Source organism: Tachyglossus aculeatus, chromosome 1 (genome assembly GCF_015852505.1).
Source record: "Tachyglossus aculeatus isolate mTacAcu1 chromosome 1, mTacAcu1.pri, whole genome shotgun sequence".
In the NCBI taxonomy this organism is placed as follows: Eukaryota; Metazoa; Chordata; class Mammalia; order Monotremata; family Tachyglossidae; genus Tachyglossus; species Tachyglossus aculeatus.
In genome coordinates this window covers 7,602,701-7,623,841 of record NC_052066.1, presented here as the reverse complement: position 1 = coordinate 7,623,841, position 21,141 = coordinate 7,602,701, and the positions used below count along the sequence as shown (strand labels likewise).

The following is a 21,141-nucleotide window of genomic DNA, read 5'->3' as shown; positions in this document are numbered from 1 at the left end:
GCTGAACAAATACCATTAATCAATCAATCTTATTTATTGAGCGCTTACTGTGTGCAGAGCACTGTATTAAGCTCTTAGTAGTATTAGTAGTATTAATTGGGGGAGAACAGTTTCTAATCCACATTTTACAGAATTTACGGTTTCTCCTGCTTCTCTCCCGTTATTAAATGCCGAACAAATCCCATTAGTAGTATTAATTGGGGGAGAACAGTTTCTAATCCACACTTTACAGAATTTACGGTTTCTCCTGCTTCTCTCCCGTTATTAAATGTTGAACTAATACCATTAGTATTATTAATTGGGGGAGAACAGATTCTAATCCACATTTTACAGAATTTATGGTTTCTCCTTCTCTCCCTGCCACTATTAAATGCCGAACAGATACCAGTAGTATTATTCATTCATTCATTCAATCATATTAATGGAGCGCTTACTGTGTGCAGAGCACTGTACTAAGCGCTTGGGAAGTACAAGTTGGCAACATCTAGAGACGGTCCCTACCCAACAGCGGGATCACAGTCTAGAAGGGGAGAACAGTTTCTAATCCACATTTTACAGAATTTACGGTTTCTCCTGCTTCTCTCCTGTGATTAAATGCCGAACAACTACCATCAGTATTATTAATTGGGGGAGAACAGTTTCTAATCCACATTTTCCAGAACTTACGGTTTCTCCTGCTTCTCTCCCTCCCATTATTAAGTGCCGAACAAATACCATTAGTATTATTATGGTTTCTCCTGCTTCTCTCCCGTTATTAAATGCCGAACAACTACCATCAGTATTGTTAACTGGGGGAGAACAGTTTCTAATCCACATTTTCCAGAATTTACGGTTTCTCCTGCTTCTCTCCCTCCCGTTATTAAGTGCCGAACAAATACCATTAGTATTATTATGGTTTCTCCCGCTTCTCTCCCGTGATTAAATGCCGAACAACTACCATCAGTATTATTCACTGGGGGAGAACAGTTTCTAACCCACATTTTACAGAATTTACGGTTTCTCCTGCTTCTCTCCCTCCCGTTATTAAGTGCCGAACAAACACCATTAGTATTATTATGGTTTCTCCCGCTTCTCTCCCATGATTAAATGCCGAACAACTACCATCAGTATTATTAACTGGGGGAGAACAGTTTCTAACCCACATTTTCCAGAATTTACGGTTTCTCCTGCTTCTCTCCCTCCCGTTATTAAGTGCCGAACAAACACCATTAGTATTATTATGGTTTCTCCTGCTTCTCTCCCGTGATTAAATGCCGAACAACTACCATCAGTATTATTAATTGGGGGAGAACAGTTTCTAATCCACATTTTCCAGAATTTACAGTTTCTCCTGCTTCTCTCCCTCCCGTTATTAAGTGCCGAACAAATACCATTGGTATTATTATGGTTTCTCCTGCTTCTCTCCCGTTATTAAATGCCGAACAACTACCATCAGTATTGTTAACTGGGGGAGAACAGTTTCTAATCCACATTTTCCAGAATTTACGGTTTCTCCTGCTTCTCTCCCTCCCGTTATTAAGTGCCGAACAAATACCATTAGTATTATTATGGTTTCTCCCGCTTCTCTCCCGTGATTAAATGCCGAACAACTACCATCAGTATTATTAACTGGGGGAGAACAGTTTCTAACCCACATTTTACAGAATTTACGGTTTCTCCTGCTTCTCTCCCTCCCGTTATTAAGTGCCGAACAAACACCATTAGTATTATTATGGTTTCTCCCGCTTCTCTCCCGTGATTAAATGCCGAACAACTACCATCAGTATTATTAATTGGGGGAGAACAGTTTCTAATCCACATTTTACAGAATTTACGGTTTCTCCTGCTTCTCTCCCATTATTAAATGCCGAACAAATACCATTAGTATTAGTATTTGGAGGAGAACGGTTTCTAATCCTCATTTTACAGAATTTACGGTTTCTCCTGCTTCTCTCCCGTTATTAAATGCCGAACAAATACCATTAGTATTATTAATTGGGGGAGAACAGTTTCTAATCCACATTTTACAGAATTTACGGTTTCTCCTGCTTCTCTCCCGTTATTAAATGCCGAACAAGTACCATTAGTAGTATTAACTGGGGGAGAACAGTTTCTAATCCACATTTTACAGAATTTATGGTTTCCCTCCCATTATTAAATGCCGAACAAATACCATTAGTATTAGTAATTGGGGGAGAACAGTTTCTAATCCACATTTTATAGAATTTACGGTTTCTCCTGCTTCTCTCCCGTTATTAAATGCCGAACAAGTACCATTAGTAGTATTAACTGGGGGAGAACAGTTTCTAATCCACATTTTACAGAATTTATGGTTTCCCTCCCATTATTAAATGCCGAACAAATACCGTTAGTATTAGTAATTGGGGGAGAACAGTTTCTAATCCACATTTTATAGAATTTACGGTTTCTCCTGCTTCTCTCCCGTTATTAAATGCCGAACAAGTACCATTAGTAGTATTAACTGGGGGAGAACAGTTTCTAATCCACATTTTACAGACTTTCTGGTTTCTGTTGCTTCCCTCTCTCCCTGCCTCCGTCCCCGTCTCCCTGCGTCCCTGGCCGTTTCCAGGATCGGGAGACGATCGCAACGAGGCCGGGCATCCCGCGGGACCGTCCGGCCCGCATCCCAAGGGTCCCGAAGTCTCTTCTTCCTCCTCCTCCTCGTCTTCCACCGAGCGGATGTTCTGCTCCGCCTGTTCCCAGGCATTCCGGGATCGCCAGGACCAGGTAACGCGGGGGATGGAGGGAAAGGGAGGGCATTGCCCCGTGCCCCCCGGGATCTGTGCCAACCGCCCCGCACTCGCTCCCTCCCCGCAGAGGGACCACTACAAGCTGGACTGGCATCGCTTCAACCTCCGACAGCGTCTGCGGGGCCGGGCCCCCCTGCCCGCCGCCGCCTTCCAGGAGAAGAGTCAAGCAGGTGAGGCCCCCACACTCAAATACGATTGATGATGATGATGAAGTCAATCCAGTGGAGAAGCAGCGGGGCTCAGTGGAAAGAGCCCGGGCTTTGGAGTCCGAGGTCACGGGTTCCAATCCCGGCTCTGCCAGTTGTCCGCTTGGGCAAGTCGCGTCACTTCTGTGGGCCTCAGCGACCTCATCTGGAAAATGTGGATGAATCATTCAATCAATCAGTCGTATTTATTGAGCGCTTACTGTGTGCAGAGCACCGTACTAAGCGCTTAATAATAATGTTGGTATTTGTTAAGTGCTTGCTATGTGCAAAGCACTGGGGTAGATAATAATAATAATAATAATAATAATAATAATAATAATGATGGCATTTGTTAAGCGCTTACAATGTGCAAAGCACCGTTCTAAGCGCTGGGGTAGATACAAGGTAATCAGGTTGTCCCCCGTGGGGCTCCCAGTCTTCATCCCCATTTGACAGATGAGGGAACCGAGGCCCAGAGAGGTGAAGTGACTTGCCCGAAGTCACGCAGCTGACAAGTGGCGGAGCCGGGATTTGAACCCACGACCTTTGACTCCAAAGCCCGGGCTCTTTCCGCTGAGCCACGCTGGATGAAGGCTGGGAGGCCCCCGTGGGACAACCTGATCGCCTTGTATCCTCCCCAGCGCTTAGAACGGTCCTTGGCATATAGTAAGCGCTTAATAAATGCCATCATCATTATTATTATTTATTTTCTGTGGTATTTGTTAGGCGCTTACTGTGTGCCAGGCACTGTATTAAGCACTGGGGTAGGTATGATAATAATAATGATGGCATTTATGAAGCGCTTACTATGTGCAAAGCACCGTTCTAAGTGCTGGGGAGGTTACAAGGTGATCAGGTTGTCCCTCGGGGGGCTCACAGTCTTCATCCCCATTTTCCAGATGAGGGAATTGAGGCCCAGAGAATAATGATAATAATAGTAATAATAATAATAATAGCATTAGGCACTTACTATGTGCAAAGCACTGTTCTAAGCGCTGGGGAGGTTACAAGGTGATCAGGTTGTCCCACAGGGGGCTCACAGTCTTAATACCCATTTTACAGATGAGGGAACTGAGGCACAGAGAAGTGAAGTGACTTGCCCACGGTCACACAGCTGACAAGTGGCAGAGCCGGGATTTGAACCCATGACCTCTGTCTCCCAAGCCCGGGCTCTGAAGTGACTGGCCCAGAGTCACCCAGCTGACAATTGGCGGAGCCGGGATTTGAACCCATGACCTCTGCCTCCAAAGCCCGGGCTCTTTTCCACTGAGCCACGCCGCTTCGCCAATGGATGAAGGAAGGGAGCGAGGCAGAGCAGCGCAGAAGGGAGCGGGAGAAGAGGAGAGGAGGGCGCAGTCAGGGAAGGCTTCTTGGAGGAGACAGGCCTTCGATAAGGCTTTGAATGGAGGGGGAGAGTCACTGTTTGGTGGATTTGAGGATTTCTCATCATCAATCAATCGTATTTATTGAGCGCTTACTGTGTGCAGAGCACTGGACTAGGCGCTTGGGAAGTCCAAGTTGGCAACATCTAGAGACAGTCCCTACCCAACAGTGGGCTCACAGTCTAAAAGGGGGAGACGGAGAACAAAACCAAACATACTAACAAAATAAAATAAATAGAATAGATATGGACAAGTAAAATAAATAAGTAAATAAATAGAGTAATAAATATGTACAAACATATATACATATATACAGGTGCTGTGGGGAAGGGAAGGAGGTAAGATGGGGGGTTGGACTGTGAGCCCGCTGTCGGGTAGGGACTGTCTCTATGTGTTGCCGACTTGTACTTCCCAAGCGCTTAGTACAGTGCTCTGCACACAGTAAACACTCAATAAATACGATTGATTGATTGATTTGAGGATGGAGGGCATCCCGGGCCAGAGGCAGGACGGGGGCCGGGGGTCAGGAGCGTGACGGGCGAGATGGAGGGACGGCGAGGCGCGGTCCAGAGAGCCAGCAGAGAGAGGCCTCACGCTTGGAACAGTGCTCTGCACAGAGTAAGCGCTTAATAAATGCCATTTAAAAAAAATAAATAAATAGAATAGTAAATATGTACAAGTCCCCACACTTGGAACAGTGCTCTGCACAGAGTAAGCGCTTAAGAAATGCCATTTAAAAAAAAATAAAAGTAAATAGAGTAGTAAATATGTACAAGTCCCTATGCTTAGAACAGTGCTCTGCATATAGTAAGCGCTTAATAAATGCCATTTTTTTAAAAAAAGTAAATAGAATAGTAAATATGTACAAGTTGCCACGCTTGGAATAGTGCTCTGCACATAGTAAGCGCTTAAGAAATGCCATTTAAAAAAAAATAAAAGTAAATAGAGTAGTAAATATGTACAAGTCCCTATGCTTAGAACAGTGCTCTGCACATAGTAAGCGCTTAATAAATGCCATTTTTAAAAAAAAGTAAATAGAATAGTAAATATGTACAAGTCCCCACGCTTGGAACAGTGCTCTGCACATAGTAAGCGCTTAAGAAATGCCATTTAAAAAAAAAAATAAATGGAATAGTAAATATGTACAAGTCCCCACGCCTAGAACAGTGCTCTGCACATAGTAAGTGCTTAATAAATACCATTAAAAAAAGAGTAAATAGAATAGTAAATATGTACAAGTCCCCATGCTTAGAACAGTGCTTTGCACATAGTAAGTGCTTAATAAATGCCATTTAAAAAAAATAAAAGTAAATAGAATAGTAAATATGTACAAGTCCCCACGCTTGGAACAGTGCTCTGCACAGAGTAAGCGCTTAAGAAATGCCATTTAAAAAAAAATTAAAGTAAATAGAATAGTAAATACGTACAAGTCCCCACGCTTGGAACAGTGCTCTGCACATAGTAAGCGCTTAACAAATGCCATTTAAAAAAAAAGTAAATAGAATAGTAAATATGTACAAGTCCCCACGCTTGGAACAGTGCTCTGCACAGAGTAAGCGCTTAAGAAATGCCATTTAAAAAAAATAAATAAATGGAATAGTAAATACGTACAAGTCCCCACGCCTGGAACAGTGCTCTGCACAGAGTAAGTGCTTAATAAATGCCATTTAAAAAAAATAGAATAGTAAATATGTACAAGTCCCTACGCTTAGAACAGTGCTCTGCACATAGTAAGTGCTTAATAAATGCCCTTTTAAAAAAATAAAAGTAAATAGAATAGTAAATATGTACAAGTCCCTACGCTTAGAACAGTGCTCTGCACATAGTAAGTGCTTAATAAATGCCCTTTTAAAAAAATAAAAGTAAATAGAATAGTAAATATGTACAAGTCCCCACGCCTAGAACAGTGCTCTGCACATAGTAAGCGCTTAATAAATGCCATTTAAAAAAAAATTAAAGTAAATAGAAAAGTAAATATGTACAAGTCCCCACGCTGAGAACATTGCTTTGCACATAATAAGTGCTTAATAAATGCCATTTAAAAATAATAAAAGTAGATTAGTAAATATGTACAAGTCCCCACGCTTAGAACAGTGCTTTGCACATAGTAAGCGCTTAATAAATGCCATTAAAAATCAAATAAATAAGATAGTAAATATGTACAAGTCAAGTAGAAGGCCTCCAGGAGGCCTTCCCAGACTGAGCCCCCTCCTTCCTCTCCCCCTCCTTCCCCTCCCCACGGCACCTATATATATGTATATATGTTTGTACATATTTATTACTCTATTTTACTTGTTCATATTTATTCTATTTATTTTATTTTGTTAATATGTTTTGTTTTGTTGCCTGTCTCCCTTTCTAGCCTGTGAGCCCGCTGTCGGGTAGGGACCGTCCCTAGATGTTGCCAACTTGGACTTCCCAAGCGCTTAGTCCAGTGCTCTGTATATATGTGTATATATATATATATATATATATATATATGTATATATATATGTTTGTACGTATTTATTACTCTATTTATGTATTTTATTTGTACGTATTTATTCTACTTATTTTATTTTGTTAATATGTGTTGTTTTGTTGTCTGTCTCCCCCTTCTAACCTGTGAGCCCGCTGTCGGGTAGGGACCGCCTCTAGATGTTGCCAACTTGGACTTCCCAAGCGCTTAGTCCAGTGCTCTGCAATCAATCGATCAATCGTATTTATTGAGCGCTTACTGTGTGCAGAGCACTGGACTAAGCGCTTGGGAAGTCCAAGTTGGCAACATCTAGAGACGGTCCCCACCCAACAGCGGGCTCACAGTCTAGAGGGGGGAGACAGAGAACAAAATAAAATAAATAGAATAGATTGGTATAAATAGAATAGAATAGAATAAATAGAATAATAATAATAGAATAGAATAAATAGAATAGACTAGATAGATACCTTCTAGACTGTGAGCCCACTGTTGGGTAGGGACTGTCTCTATATGTGGCCAACTTGTACTTCCCAAGTGCTTAGTACAGTGCTCTGCACACAGTAAGCGCTCAATAAATACGATTGATTGATTGATTGATTGATTGATATCTAGCTTGGCGGATGTGCCGAGGGAGGGCATCCCAGGCCAGGGGGATGACGTGGGCCTTGCTCTGCACCCAGCAAGCGCTCAATAAACCTGACTACCTCGTATCTACTCCAGTGCTTAGAACAGTGCCTGACACATAGTAAGCGCTTGACAAATGCAATCATTATTATTATTTGGAGAATTCAATATAACAGGGTTGGTAGACACGTTCTCTGTCCGAAATGAGTTTACAGTCTAGTCATTTAACCGTATTTATTGAGCGCATGCTGTGTGCAGAGCGCTGTATTGAGTGCTTGAGAAAGTATACCATACAGCAATGAACAATGATATTCCCTGCCCAACATGAGCTTACAGTCTAAAGTGGGGGAGACAGACATCGATACAGATACCTGTATATATGTATATATGTTTGTACATATTTTTTACTCTATTTATTTATTTATTTTATTTGTACATATCTATTCTATTTATTTTATTTTGTTTGTATGTTTGGTTTTGTTCTCTGTCTCCCCCTTTTAGACTGTGAGCCCACTGTTGGGTAGGGACTGTCTCTGTATGTTGCCAATTTGTACTTCCCAAGCGCTTAGTACAGTGCTCTGCACATAGTAAGCGCTCAATAAATACGATTGATGATGATGATGATTGAATGAATGAATGAATGCTCTGCACCCAGCAAGCGCCCAATAAATGCGATTGAATTTATGAATGACTGATGGGTAGGGACCATCTCTCTATGTTGCCAACTTGTATCAATCAATCAATCAATCGTATTTATTGTACTTCCGAAGCGCGTAGTCCAGTGCTCTGCACACAGTAAGCGCTAAATCAATACGATTGATGATGATGATGATGATTCTGCCCTCCCCAGGTGACGTGTCCAGCATCTCCGGGTCGGAGGACTCAGAGTCCACGGCGGAGGAGTCGGGGCCGGAGGAGTCGGACGACGGCGGCGGGGAGCCGGGGGGCCGCCCCCCCCCGGGGGATCCCACCCCATCGCGTCCTCTTCCGCAACGCCGAAGGCCGCTTCCTCTCCGCTTTCCGCTGCCTCCTGGGACCCCGCCGGGCAAGTCACAACCCCCCATCCCCACCCCCTGACCACCCCCCACTCTTTGCGGCCCCGCGGGTCCCTTCAGGATGCCCCTTGCCCCCCCGCCCCCCCCCCCAAAGACGAAAAGTCTGCCCATCTCCACCGATCGGGGGTACCTAGTGAGCGCTCCCCGCGGGCAGACCAATCAATCAATCAATCCATCTCCATCGTATTTATTGAGTGCTTACTGTGTGCAGTGCCCGTCCTCCCCCGGGCCCGGAATGCCCCCAATCCCTCCGCCCCTCCGCCAAGCTGGCTCTCTTCCTCCCTTCAAGGCCCTGCTGAGAGCTCACCTCCTCCAGGAGGCCTTCCCACACTCAGCCCCTTCCTTCCTCTCCCCCTCGTCCGCCTCTCCATCCCCCCCATCTTACCTCCTTCCCTTCCCCACAGCACCTGTACAGATGTATAGATGTTTGTACAGATTTATTACTCTATTTATTTATTTATTTTACTTGTACATATCTATCCTATTTGTTTTATTTTATTAGTATGTTTGGTTTTGTTCTCTGTCTCCCCCTTTTAGACTGTGAGCCCACTGTTGAGTAGGGACTGTCTCTAGATGTTGCCAACTTGTCCTTCCCAAGCGCTTAGTCCAGTGCTCTGCACATAGTAAGCGCTCAATAAATACGATTGATGATGATGATGATGATGCAGAGCACTGTACTAAGCGCTTGGGAAGTACAGGTTGGCAACATCTAGAGACGGTCCCTACCCAACGGTGGGCTCACAGTCTAAAAGGGGGAGACGGAGAACAAAACCAAACATACTAAGTAAATAAAATAAATAGAATAGATATGTACAAGTAAAATAAGTAAATAGAGTAATAAATCTGTACAAACATATCTACATCTATCCAGGTGCTTTGGGGAAGGGAAGGAGGTAAGATGGGGGGATGGAGGGGGGACGAGGGGGAGAGGAAGGAAGGGGCTCAGTCTGGGAAGGCCTCCTGGAGGAGGTGAGCTCTCAGTAGGGTGAGGTGAGCTCACAGAGCACTGGACTAAGCGCTTGGGAGAGAACGGTACAACAGCGCTCAGAACAGTGCTTTGCACATAGTAAGCGCTTAACAAATGCCATTATTATTATTATTATTACAACAGATTCATTCAATCGTATTCATTCATTCAATCGTATTCATTCATTCATTCAATCGTATTTATTGAGCGCTTCCGGTGTGCAGAGCACTGGACTAAGCGCTTGGGAAGTCCAAGTTGGCAACATGTAGAGACGGTCCCTACCCAGCAGCGGGCTCACAGTCTAAAAGGGGGAGACAGAGAACAAAACCAAACATACTAACAAAAGAAAATAAGTGGAATAAATATGTACAAATAAAATAAATAAATGGAGTAATAAATACATACAAACATATATTCAGCCGTATTTATTGAGCACTTACTGTGTGCAGAGCACTGTGCTAAGCGCTTGGGAAGTCCAAGTCGGCAACATCCAGAGACGGTCCCTACCCGACAGCAGGCTCACATGTCTAGAAGGGGGAGACGGACGACAAAACAAAACATATTTACAAAATAAAATAAGTAGAATAGTAAATAGATACAAGTAAAATAAATAGAGTAATAAATCTGTACCAACATCTATACAGGTGCTGTGGGGAGGGGAAAGAGGGGGAGAGGAAGGAGCGCGGCTCAGTGGAAAGAGCCCGGGCTTTGGAGTCAGGGGTCATGGGTTCAAATCCCAGCTCTGCCAATTGCCAGCTGTGTGACTTTGGGTGAGTCACTTCACTTCTCTGGGCCTCTGTGACCTCATCTGGAAAATGGGGATTAAGACTGTGAGCCTCCCCCGTGGGACAACCTGATCTCCTTGTAGCCCCCCAGCGCTGATTGAATTAATGAATGAATGAATTTATTTTACTTGCACGTATTTATTCTATTTATTTTATTTTGTTAATATGTTTGGTTTTGTTCTCTGTCTCCCCCTTCTAGACTGTGAGCCCGCTCTTGGGTAGGGACCGTCTCTATGTGTTGCCAGCTTGTACTTCCCAAGTGCTCAGTCCAGTGCCCTGCACACAGTAAGCGCTCAATAAATACAATTGAATGAATGAATGAATTTATCTTACTTGTATATATTTATTCTATTTATTTTATTTGGTTTATATGTTTTGTTTTGTTCTCTGTCTCCCCCTTCTAGACTGTGAGTCCGTTGTTGGGTAGGGACCGTCTCCAACTTGTACTTCCCAAGTGCGTAGTCCAGTGCTCTGCACACAGTAAGCGCTCCATCCCCATTTTAGAGAAGCAGCGTGGCTCAGTGGAAAGAGCCCGGGCTTTGGAATCCGAGGTCCTGGGTTCAAGTCCCGGCTCTGCCACTTGTCAGCTGTGTGACTTTGGGCAAGTCATTTCATTCATTCATTCATTCAATCTTATTGAGCGCTCACTGTGTGCAGAGCACTGGACTAAGCGCTTGGGAAGTACAGGCTGGCAACATCTAGAGACGGTCCCTACCCAACAGTGGGCTCACAGTCTAGAAGGGGGTATCGCACTTCTCTGGGCCTCAGTTCCCTCATCTGTAAAATGGGGATGAAGACTGAGCCCCCAGGGGACAATCTGATCACCTTGTAACCTCCCCAGTGCTTAGGACAGTGCTTTGCACAGAGTAAGCGCTTAATAAATGCCATCGTTATTATCATTATTATTATTTAGGATGGGGCTGGTATCGATCATCATCAATCGTATTTATTGAGTGCTTACTGTGTGCAGAGCACTGTACTAAGCGCTTGGGAAGTACAAGTTAATAAATGCCATCATTATTATTATTATCATTTAGGATGGGGCTGGTATCGATGCCCGTCCGTCCCCCGCCTAGACCGCCCGCTCGTCGGGGGCAGGGAGCGCCGCTCTTTAATCATTCATTCAGTCGTATTTATTGAGCACTTACTGTGTGCAGAGCACTGGACTAAGCGCTTGGGAAGTCCCAGTCGGCACCATTCATTCATTCAGTCGTATTTATCGAGCGCTCACTGGGTGCAGAGCACTGTAGTAAGCGCTTGTGAGCCCACTGTTGGGTAGGGACCATCTCTCTATGTTGCCAACTTGTCCTTCCCAAGCGCTTAGTCCAGTGCTCTGCACACAGTAAGCGCTCAATAAATACGATTGAATGAATATTTGTTAAGTGCTTACTGTGTGCGCCAAGCACTGTTCCAAGCGCTGGAGAAGATGCAAGGCCATGAGGTGTCCCACGTGGGGCTCAACCTCCCTTCATTCATTCATTCAATCGTATTTATTGAGCGCTTACCGTGTGCAGAGCACTGGACTAAGCGCTGGGGAAGGCCAAGTTGGCAACGTATCGAGACGGTCCCTACCCAACAGCGGGCTCACAGTCTAGCAGGGGGAGACGGACGACAAAACCGAACATATTAACAAAATAAAGTAAATAGAATAAATATTTACTTTACAGTGCCCCTCCTGCGGTAAGGGCTTGGTGAATAGGCCAAGCTCGCTCTCTTCCTCCCTTCAAGGCCCTGCTGAGAGCTCACCTCCTCCAGGAGGCCTTCCCAGACTGAGCCCCTTCCTTCCTCTCCCCCTCGTCCCCCTCTCCATCCCCCCATCTTACCTCCCTCCCTTCCCCACAGCACCTGTATATATTTATATATGTTTGTGCATATTTATTACTCTATTTATATTATTTGTACATATCTATTCTATTTATTTTATTTTGTTATCTCTGTCTCCCCCTTTTAGACTGTGAGCCCACTGTTGGGTAGGGGCTGTCTCTATATGTTGCCAATTTGGACTTCCCAAGCGCTCAGTCCAGGGCTCTGCACATAGTAAGCGCTCAATAAATATGATTGATGATGATGATGATGATGATGAATACCGAGGACCGGCGGGTTACTCGGCGCCTCTCCCCGCAGGAGGACGAGGAAGAGGAGGCCGGGGGCGCCGAGCTGGTAGCCCGCCTGGAGCAGGGCGGGCCCAAGGTGTGCGTGGTCCTCATGGCCGCCGCCGGCCATTTCGCCGGAGCCGTGTTCAAGAGGTGAGCGGGGCCGGGGGGCGGGCCGGGGCCCGGTGGGTCCGCCCGGCCCGGGACTCAGTCTTCCCTCCCCGCAGCGGGCAAGTGGAGACCCACAAGACGTTCCACCGGTACACGGTGCGGGCCCGGCGGGGCACGGCCCAGGGCCTGCGGGACGGCCGGGGGGCCGCCAAGCGCTCGGCCGGGGCCTCCCTCAGGCGCTACAACGAGGCCGCCCTCGGAAAGGTGAGCCCCCCTCCCCGCCATTTAGGCCTCTCTGGTAACGTCCATCTCGCCCCGTCATTCATTCATTCAGCCGTATTTATTGAGCACTTCCGGTGTGCTATGACCCCTCCCCGCCATTTAAGCCTCTCTAGTAACTCCATCTGGCCCCGTCATTCATTCATTCAGCCGTATTTATTGAGCGCTTCCGGTGTGCTGGACCCCCCTCCCCGCCATTTAGGCCTTTCTAGTAACGTCCATCTCGCCCCGTCATTCAGCCGTATTTATTGAGCGCTTCGGGTGTGCGGGGGGGCCCCCCTCCCCGCCATTTAGGCCTCTCTAGTAACGTCCATCTCGCCCCGTCATTCATTCATTCAGCCGTATTTATTGAGCGCTTCCGGTGTGCGGGGGCCCCCCTCCCCGCCATTTAGGCCTCCCTAGTAACGTCCATCTCGCCCCGTCATTCATTCATTCACCCGTATTTATTGAGCGCTTCCGGTGTGCAGGGCACTGGACTAAGCGCTTGGGAGGTCCGAGAGAGACGGTCCCTACCTGAAAGCGGGCTCACGGTCTAGAAGGGGGAGACTGAGGACAAGACAAAACGCATTAACAAAATGAAATAAATAGAATAAATATGTGCAAGTAGAATAAATAAATCGAGTAATAATAATAATAATAATAATGGCATTTATTAAGCGCTTACTATGTGCAAAGCACTGTTCTAAGCGCTGGGGAGGTTACAAGGTGATCAGGTTGTCCCATGGGGGGCTCACAGCCTTAATCCCCATTTTACAGATGAGGGAACTGATAATAACGTAATCAATACGTACAAACATAGTAAGCGCTCAATAAATACGATTGAATATAGAGGCGGTCTCTACCCAACAGTGGGCTCACAGTCTAGAAGGGGGAGATTCATTCAGGCGTATTTATGGAGCGCTTACTGTGTGCAGAGCACTGGACTAAGTGCTTGGGAGGTCCGAGAGAGACGGGCCCTACCTGAAAGCGGGCTCACGGTCTAGAAGGGGGAGACAGACGACAAAACGTATTAAGAAAATGAAATAAATAGAATAAATATGTGCAAATAGAATGAATAAATCGAGTAATCAATCAATCAATCAATCGTATTTATTGAGCGCTTACTATGTGCAGAGCACTGTACTAAGCGCTTGGGAAGTACAAATTGGCATCACATAGAGACAGTCCCTACCCGATAGTGGGCTCACAGTCTAAAAGGGGGAGACAGAGAACAGAACCAAACATACCAACAAAATAAAATAAGTAGGATAGAAATGTACAAGTAAAATAAATAAATAAATAAATAAACAGAGTAATAAATATGTACAACCATATATACATATATACAGGTGCTGTGGGGAGGGGAAGGCGGTAAGGCGGGGGGATGGAGAGGGGGACGAGGGGGAGAGGAAAGAAGGGGCTCAATCTGGGAAGGCCTCCTGGAGGAGGTGAGCTCTCAGCAGGGCCTTGAAGGGAGGAAGAGAGCTAGCTTGGCGGATGGGCAGAGGGAGGGCATTCCAGGCCCGGGGGATGACGTGGGCCGGGGGTCGATGGCGGGACAGGCGAGAGCGAGGTACAGTGAGGAGATTAGTGGTGGAGGAGCGGAGGGTGCGGGCTGGGCTGGAGAAGGAGAGAAGGGAGGTGAGGTAGGAGGGGGCGAGGTGATGGATGGACAGCCTTGAAGCCCAGGGTGAGGAGTTTCTGCCTGATGCGCAGATTGATCGGTAGCCATTGGAGGTTTTTGAGGAGGGGAGTAATATGTCCAGAGCGTTTCTGGACAAAGATAATCCGGGCAGCAGCATGAAGTATGGATTGAAGTGGAGAGAGACACGAGGATGGGAGATCAGAGAGAAGGCTAGTGCAGTAGTCCAGACGGGATAGGATGACAGCTTGAATGAGCAGGGGAGCAGTTGGGATGGAGAGGAAAGGGCGGATCTTGGCAATGTTGCGGAGCTGAGACCGGCAGGTTTTGGTGACGGCTTGGATGTGAGGGGTGAATGAGAGAGCGGAGTCGAGGATGACACCAAGGTTGCGGGCTTGTGAGACGGGAAGGATGGTAGTGCCGTCAACAGAGATGGGACAGAGAGTAATAAATACGTACAAACGCAGTAAGCGCTCAATAAGTACGATTGAATATAGAGGCGGTCTGTACCCAACAGTGGGCTCACAGTCTAGAAGGGGGAGATTCATTCAATCGTATTTATTGAGCGCTTACTGTGTGCAGAGCACTGGACTAAGCGCTTGGGAAGGACAAGTTGGCAACATATAGAGACGGTCCCTACCCAGCAGTGGGCTCACAGTCTAGAAGGGGGAGACAGACGACAAAACAGAACATATTAACAAAAGAAAATGAATAAATATGTACAAGTAAAATCAATCAATAAATAGAGTAATAAATCCGCACAAACATCTATACGTATATACAGGTGCTGTGGGGAAGGGAAGGAGGTAAGATGGGGGGGATGGAGAGGGGGACGAGGGGGAGAGGAGGGAAGGGGCTGAGTGTGGGAAGGCCTCCTGGAGGAGGTGAGCTCTCAGCAGGGCCTTGAAGGGAGGAAGAGAGCCAGCTTGGCGGATGGGCGGAGGGATTGGGGGCATTCCGGGCCCGGGGGAGGCTCGTTGTGGGCAAGGGATAATGATAACGGTGGCATTTATTAAGTGCTCACTCTGTGCACTGTTCTAAGCGCTGGGGAGGTTACAGAGTGATCAGGTGAAGCAGCGTGGCTCAGTGGAAAGAGCCCGGGCTTTGGAGCCAGAGGTGGTGGGTTCAAATCCCGGCTCCACCAACTGTCAGCTGGGTGACTTTGGGCAAGTCACTTCTTCTCTGGGCCTCAGTGACCTCATCTGGAAAATGGGGATTAAGACTGTGAGCCTCCGGTGGGACAACCTCATCACCTTGTAACCTCCCCAGCACTTAGAACGGTGCTTTGCACATAGTAAGCACTTAATAAATGCCATCATTTTATTAAATCCTAGCTCTGCCAACTGTCAGCTGTGTGACTTTGGGCAAGTCACTTCACTTCTCTGGGCCTCAGTTCCCTCATCTGTAAAGTGGGGATTAAGACTGTGAGCCCCCAGTGGGACAACCTGATCACCTTGTAACCTCCCCAGCACTTAGAACAGTGCTTTGCACATAGTAAGCGCTTAATAAATGCCATCATTATTATTATTATTATTAAATCCCGGCTCCGCCAACTGTCAGCTGGGTGACTTTGGGCAAGTCACTTCACTTCTCTGTGCCTCAGTTACCTCATCTGTAAAATGGGGATTAAGACTGTGAGCCCCCGGTGGGACAACCTGATCACCTTGTAACCTCCCCAGCACTTAGAACAGTGCTTTGCACATAGTAAGCGCTTAATAAATGCCATCATTATTATTATTATTATTAAATCCCGGCTCTGCCAACTGTCAGCTGGGTGACTTTGGGCAAGTCACTTCACTTCTCTGTGCCTCAGTTCCCTCATCTGTAAAATGGGGATTCAGACTGTGAGCCCCTGGTGGGACAACCTGACCACCTTGTAACCTCCCAAGCACTTAGAACAGTGCTTTGCACATAGTAAGCACTTAATAAAAGCCATCATTTTATTATCATTAAATCCCGGCTCTGCCAACTGTCAGCTGGGTGACTTTGGGCAAGTCACTTCATTTCTCTGGGCCTCAGTTACCTCATCTGTAAAGTGGGGATGAAGACTGTGAGCCTCCGGTGGGACAACCTGATCACCTTGTAACCTCTCCAGCAGTTAGAACAGTGCTTTGCACATAGAAAGCGCTTAATAAATGCCATCATTATTATTATTATTAAGTCCCTGCTCCGCCAACTGTCAGCTGGGTGACTTTGGGCAAGTCACTTCACTTCTCTGTGCCTCAGTTCCCTCATCTGTAAAATGGGGATTCAGACTGTGAGCCCCTGGTGGGACAACCTGACCACCTTGTAACCTCCCAAGCACTTAGAACAGTGCTTTGCACATAGTAAGCACTTAATAAAAGCCATCATTTTATTATCATTAAATCCCGGCTCTGCCAACTGTCAGCTGGGTGACTTTGGGCAAGTCACTTCATTTCTCTGGGCCTCAGTTACCTCATCTGTAAAGTGGGGATGAAGACTGTGAGCCTCCGGTGGGACAACCTGATCACCTTGTAACCTCTCCAGCAGTTAGAACAGTGCTTTGCACATAGAAAGCGCTTAATAAATGCCATCATTATTATTATTATTAAGTCCCTGCTCCGCCAACTGTCAGCTGGGTGACTTTGGGCAAGTCACTTCATTTCTCTGGGCCTCAGTTACCTCATCTGTAAAGTGGGGATGAAGACGGTGAGCCTCCGGTGGGACAACCTGATCACCTTGTAACCTCCCCAGCACTTAGAACAGTGCTTTGCACATAGAAAGCGCTTAATAAATGCCATCATTATTATTATTATTATTAAGTCCCTGCTCCGCCAACTGTCAGCTGGGTGACTTTGGGCAAGTCACTTCACTTCTCTGGGCCTCAGTTACCTCATCTGTAAAGTGGGGATGAAGACTGTGAGCCCCCGGTGGGACAACCCGATCACCTTGTAACCTCCCCGGTGCTTAGAACAGTGCTTTGCACATAGTAAGCGCTTAATAAATGCCATCATTATTATTATTAAATCCCAGCTCTGCCAACTGTCAGCTGTGTAACTTTGGACAAGTCACTTAACTTCTCTGGGCCTCAGTTCCTTCATCTGTAAAATGGGGATTAAGACTGTGAGCCCCCGGTAGGGCAACCTGATCACCTCGTAACCTCCCCAGCGCTTAGAACAGTGCTTTGCACATAGTCAGCGCTTAACAAATACCATCATCATCATCAATCGTATTTATCATTATTATTATTATTATCAGGTTGTCCCACGGGGGGCTCACAGTCTTAATCCCCATTTTACTAATGAGGGAACCGAGGCCCAGGGCAGTGAAGTGACTTGCCCAAAGTCACCCAGCTGACAAGTGGCGGAGCCGGGATTTGAACCCACGACCTCTGGCTCCCAAGCCCGGGCTCTTTCCACTGAGCCACGCTGAGCCTCCTATGGGGCAACCCACTTGTCAGCTGGGTGACTTTGGGCAAAGTCACTTTGCTTCTCTGGGCCTCAGTTCCCTCATCTGGAAAATGGGGATGAAGACTGGGAGCCCCACGGGGGGCAACCCGATCACTTTGTATCTCCCCCAGCGTTTAGAACAGTGCTTGGCACATAGTAAGCGCTTAAGAAATAACAACAAGAAGGGGTCCTTTCATTTCTCTGGGCCTCAGTTCCCTCCTCTGTAAAATGGGGACTGAGGCCCCATGGGGGACGGGGACCGAATCCAACCTGATTTGCCTGTCTCCACCCCAGCGCTCAGAACAGTGCTTGGCACGTAGTAAGCGATTAACAAGTACCGTAACAATTATTATCGCTCTGCTGTAATAATAGCAATAATAACAATAACGATGGTATCTGTTAAGCGCTTACTATGTGCCAAGCACTGTTCTAAGCGCTGGGGGGGATCCAAGGTGATCAGGTTGTCCCACGCGGGGCTCTCAATCTTCATCCCCATTTGACAGACGAGGGAACTGAGGCTCAGAGAAGTGAAGTGACTCATTCAATCGTATTTACGGAGCACTTACTGTGTGCAGAGCACTGTACTAAGCGCTTGTACAAAGTGACTTACTCAGTGACTTACTGAGGCTCAGAAAAGTGAAGTGACTCATTCAATCGTATTTATGGAGCACTTACTGTGTGCAGAGCACTGTACTAAGCGCTTGTACAAAGTGACTTAGTGACTTACTGAGGCTGAGAGAAGTGAAGGGACTCATTCAATCGGATTTCTGGAGCACTTACTGTGTGCAGAGCACTGTACTAAGCGCTTGTACAAAGTGCCTTACTGAGGCTCAGAGAAGTGAAGTGACTCATTCAATCGTATTTACGGAGCACTTACTGTATGCAGAGCACTGTACTAGGCGCTTGTACAAAGTGACTTAGTGACTTAACTGAGGCTCAGAGAAGTGAAGTGACTCAATCGTATTTATGGAGCACTTACTGTGTGCAGAGCACTGTACTAAGCGCTTGTACAAAGTGCCTTACTGAGGCTCAGAGAAGTGAAGTGACTCATTCAATCATATTTACGGAGCACTTACTGTATGCAGAGCACTGTACTAGGCGCTTGTACAAAGTGACTTAGTGACTTAACTGAGGCTCAGAGAAGTGAAGTGACTCAATCGTATTTATGGAGCACTTACTGTGTGCAGAGCACTGTACTAAGCGCTTGTACAAAGTCAGTGACTTACTGAGGCTCAGAGAAGTGAAGTGACTCATTCAATCGTATTTACGGAGCACTTACTGTGTGCAGAGCACTGTACTAAGCGCTTGTACAAAGGGACTCACTGAGGCTTAGAGAAGTGAAGGGATTCATTCAGTCGTATTTCTGGAGCACTTACTGTGTGCAGAGCACTGTATTAAGCGCTCGTACAAAGTGACTTACTGAGGCTCAGAGAAGTGAAGTGACTCATTCAGTCGTATTTACGGAGCACTTACTGTGTGCAGAGCACTGTACTAAGCGCTTGTACAAAGTGACTTACTGAGGCTCAGAGAAGTGAAGTGACTCATTCAGTCGTATTTACGGAGCACTTACTGTGTGCAGAGCACTGTACTAAGCGCTTGTACAAAGTGACTGACTGAGGCTCAGAGAAGTGAAGTGACTCATTCAATCATATTTATGGAGCACTTTGTGCAGAGCACTGTACTAAGCGCTTGTACAAAGGGACTTACTGAGGCTGAGAGAAGTGAAGTGACTCATTGTCGTATTTACGGAGCACTTACTGTATGCAGAGCACTGTACTAAGCGCTTGTACAAAGTGACTGACTGAGGCTCAGAGAAGTGAAGTGACTCATTCAATCGTATTTGTGGAGCCCTTACTGCGTGCAGAGCACTGTACTAAGTGCTTATACAAAGTGACTTAGTGATTTATGAGGCTCAGAGAAGTGAAGTGACTTATTCAGTCGTATTATTTATGGAGCAGTTACTGTGTGCAGAGCACTGTACTAAGCGCTTGTACAAAGTGACTTAGTGACTTATTGAGGCTCAAGAGAAGTGAAGTGACTCATTCAATCGTATTTACGGAGCACTTTGTGCAGAGCACTGTACTAAGCGCTTGTACAAAGTGACTGACTGAGGCTCAGAGAAGTGAAGTGACTCATTCAATCATATTTATGGAGCACTTTGTGCTGAGCACTGTCCTAACCGCTTGCACAAAGTGACTTCTGAGGCTCAGAGAAGTGAAGTGACTCATTCAGTCATATTTACGGAGCACTTACTGTGTGCAGAGCACTGTACTAAGCGCTTGTACAAAGTAACTTACTGAGGCTCAGAGAAGTGAAGTGACTCATTCAGTCGTATTTCTGGAGCACTTACTGTGTGCAGAGCACTGTACTAAGCGCTTGTACAAAGTGACTTAGTGACTTACTGAAGGCTCAGAGAAGTGAAGTGACTCATTCAATCGTATTTACGGAGCACTTACTGTGTGCAGAGCACTGTACTAAGCGCTTGTACAAAGTGACTTAGTGACTTACTGAGGCTGAGGGAAGTGAAGGGACTCATTCAATCGTATTTCTGGAGCACTTACTGTGTGCAGAGCACTGTACTAAGCGCTTGTACAAAGTGACTTACTGAGGCTCAGAGAAGTGAAGTGACTCAGGCGTATTTCTGGAGCACTTACTGTGTGGAGAGCACTGTACTAAGCGCTTGTACAAAGTGACTTAGTGACTTAACTGAGGCTCAGAGAAGTGAAGTGACTCAATCGTATTTATGGAGCACTTACTATGTGCAGAGCACTGTACTAAGTGCTTGTACAAAGTGACTTACTGAGGCGCAGAGAAGTGAAGTGACTCATTCAGTCATATTTACGGAGCACTTACTGTGTGCAGAGCACTGTACTAAGCGCTTGTACAAAGTGACTTACTGAGGCGCAGAGAAGTGAAGTGACTCATTCAGGCGTATTTACGGAGCACTTACTGTGTGCAGAGCACTGTCCTAAGCGCTTGTACAAAGTGACTTTAATACGATAAAATAATCAAAGTGACTTTAATATGATAATCAAATAAATACGATTGATGATTGATGGTGACTTACTGAGGCTCAGAGAAGTGAAGGGACTCATTCAGGCGTATTTCTGGAGCACTTACTGTGTGCAGAGCACTGTACTAAGCGCTTGTACAAAGTGACTTAGTGACTTAACTGAGGCTCAGAGAAGTGAAGTGACTCATTCAGGCGTATTTCTGGAGCACTTACTGTGTGCAGAGCACTGTACTAAGCGCTTGTACAAAGTGACTTAGTGACTTATTGAGGCTCAAGAGAAGTGAAGTGACTCATTCAATCGTATTTACGGAGCACTTACCGTGTGCAGAGCACTGTACTAAGCGCTTGGTACAGTGCTCTGCACACAGTAAGCGCTCAATAAATATGATTGATTGATTGTACAAAGTG

General features: G+C 46.2%; 1 protein-coding gene across 1 annotated transcript in view; it reads left to right on the top strand.

Moving 5' to 3' along the window:
- ANKZF1 (ankyrin repeat and zinc finger peptidyl tRNA hydrolase 1) overlaps window positions 1-21,141 on the top strand; it is a 47,731-nt gene that overhangs the window by 8,378 nt on the left and 18,212 nt on the right. Inside the window, 6 exon segments of the mRNA XM_038753779.1 lie at window positions 2,570-2,727; window positions 2,818-2,920; window positions 8,250-8,304; window positions 8,306-8,444; window positions 12,334-12,452; window positions 12,527-12,674. Of these exon segments, the coding sequence (XP_038609707.1) occupies window positions 2,570-2,727; window positions 2,818-2,920; window positions 8,250-8,304; window positions 8,306-8,444; window positions 12,334-12,452; window positions 12,527-12,674 (722 nt within the window).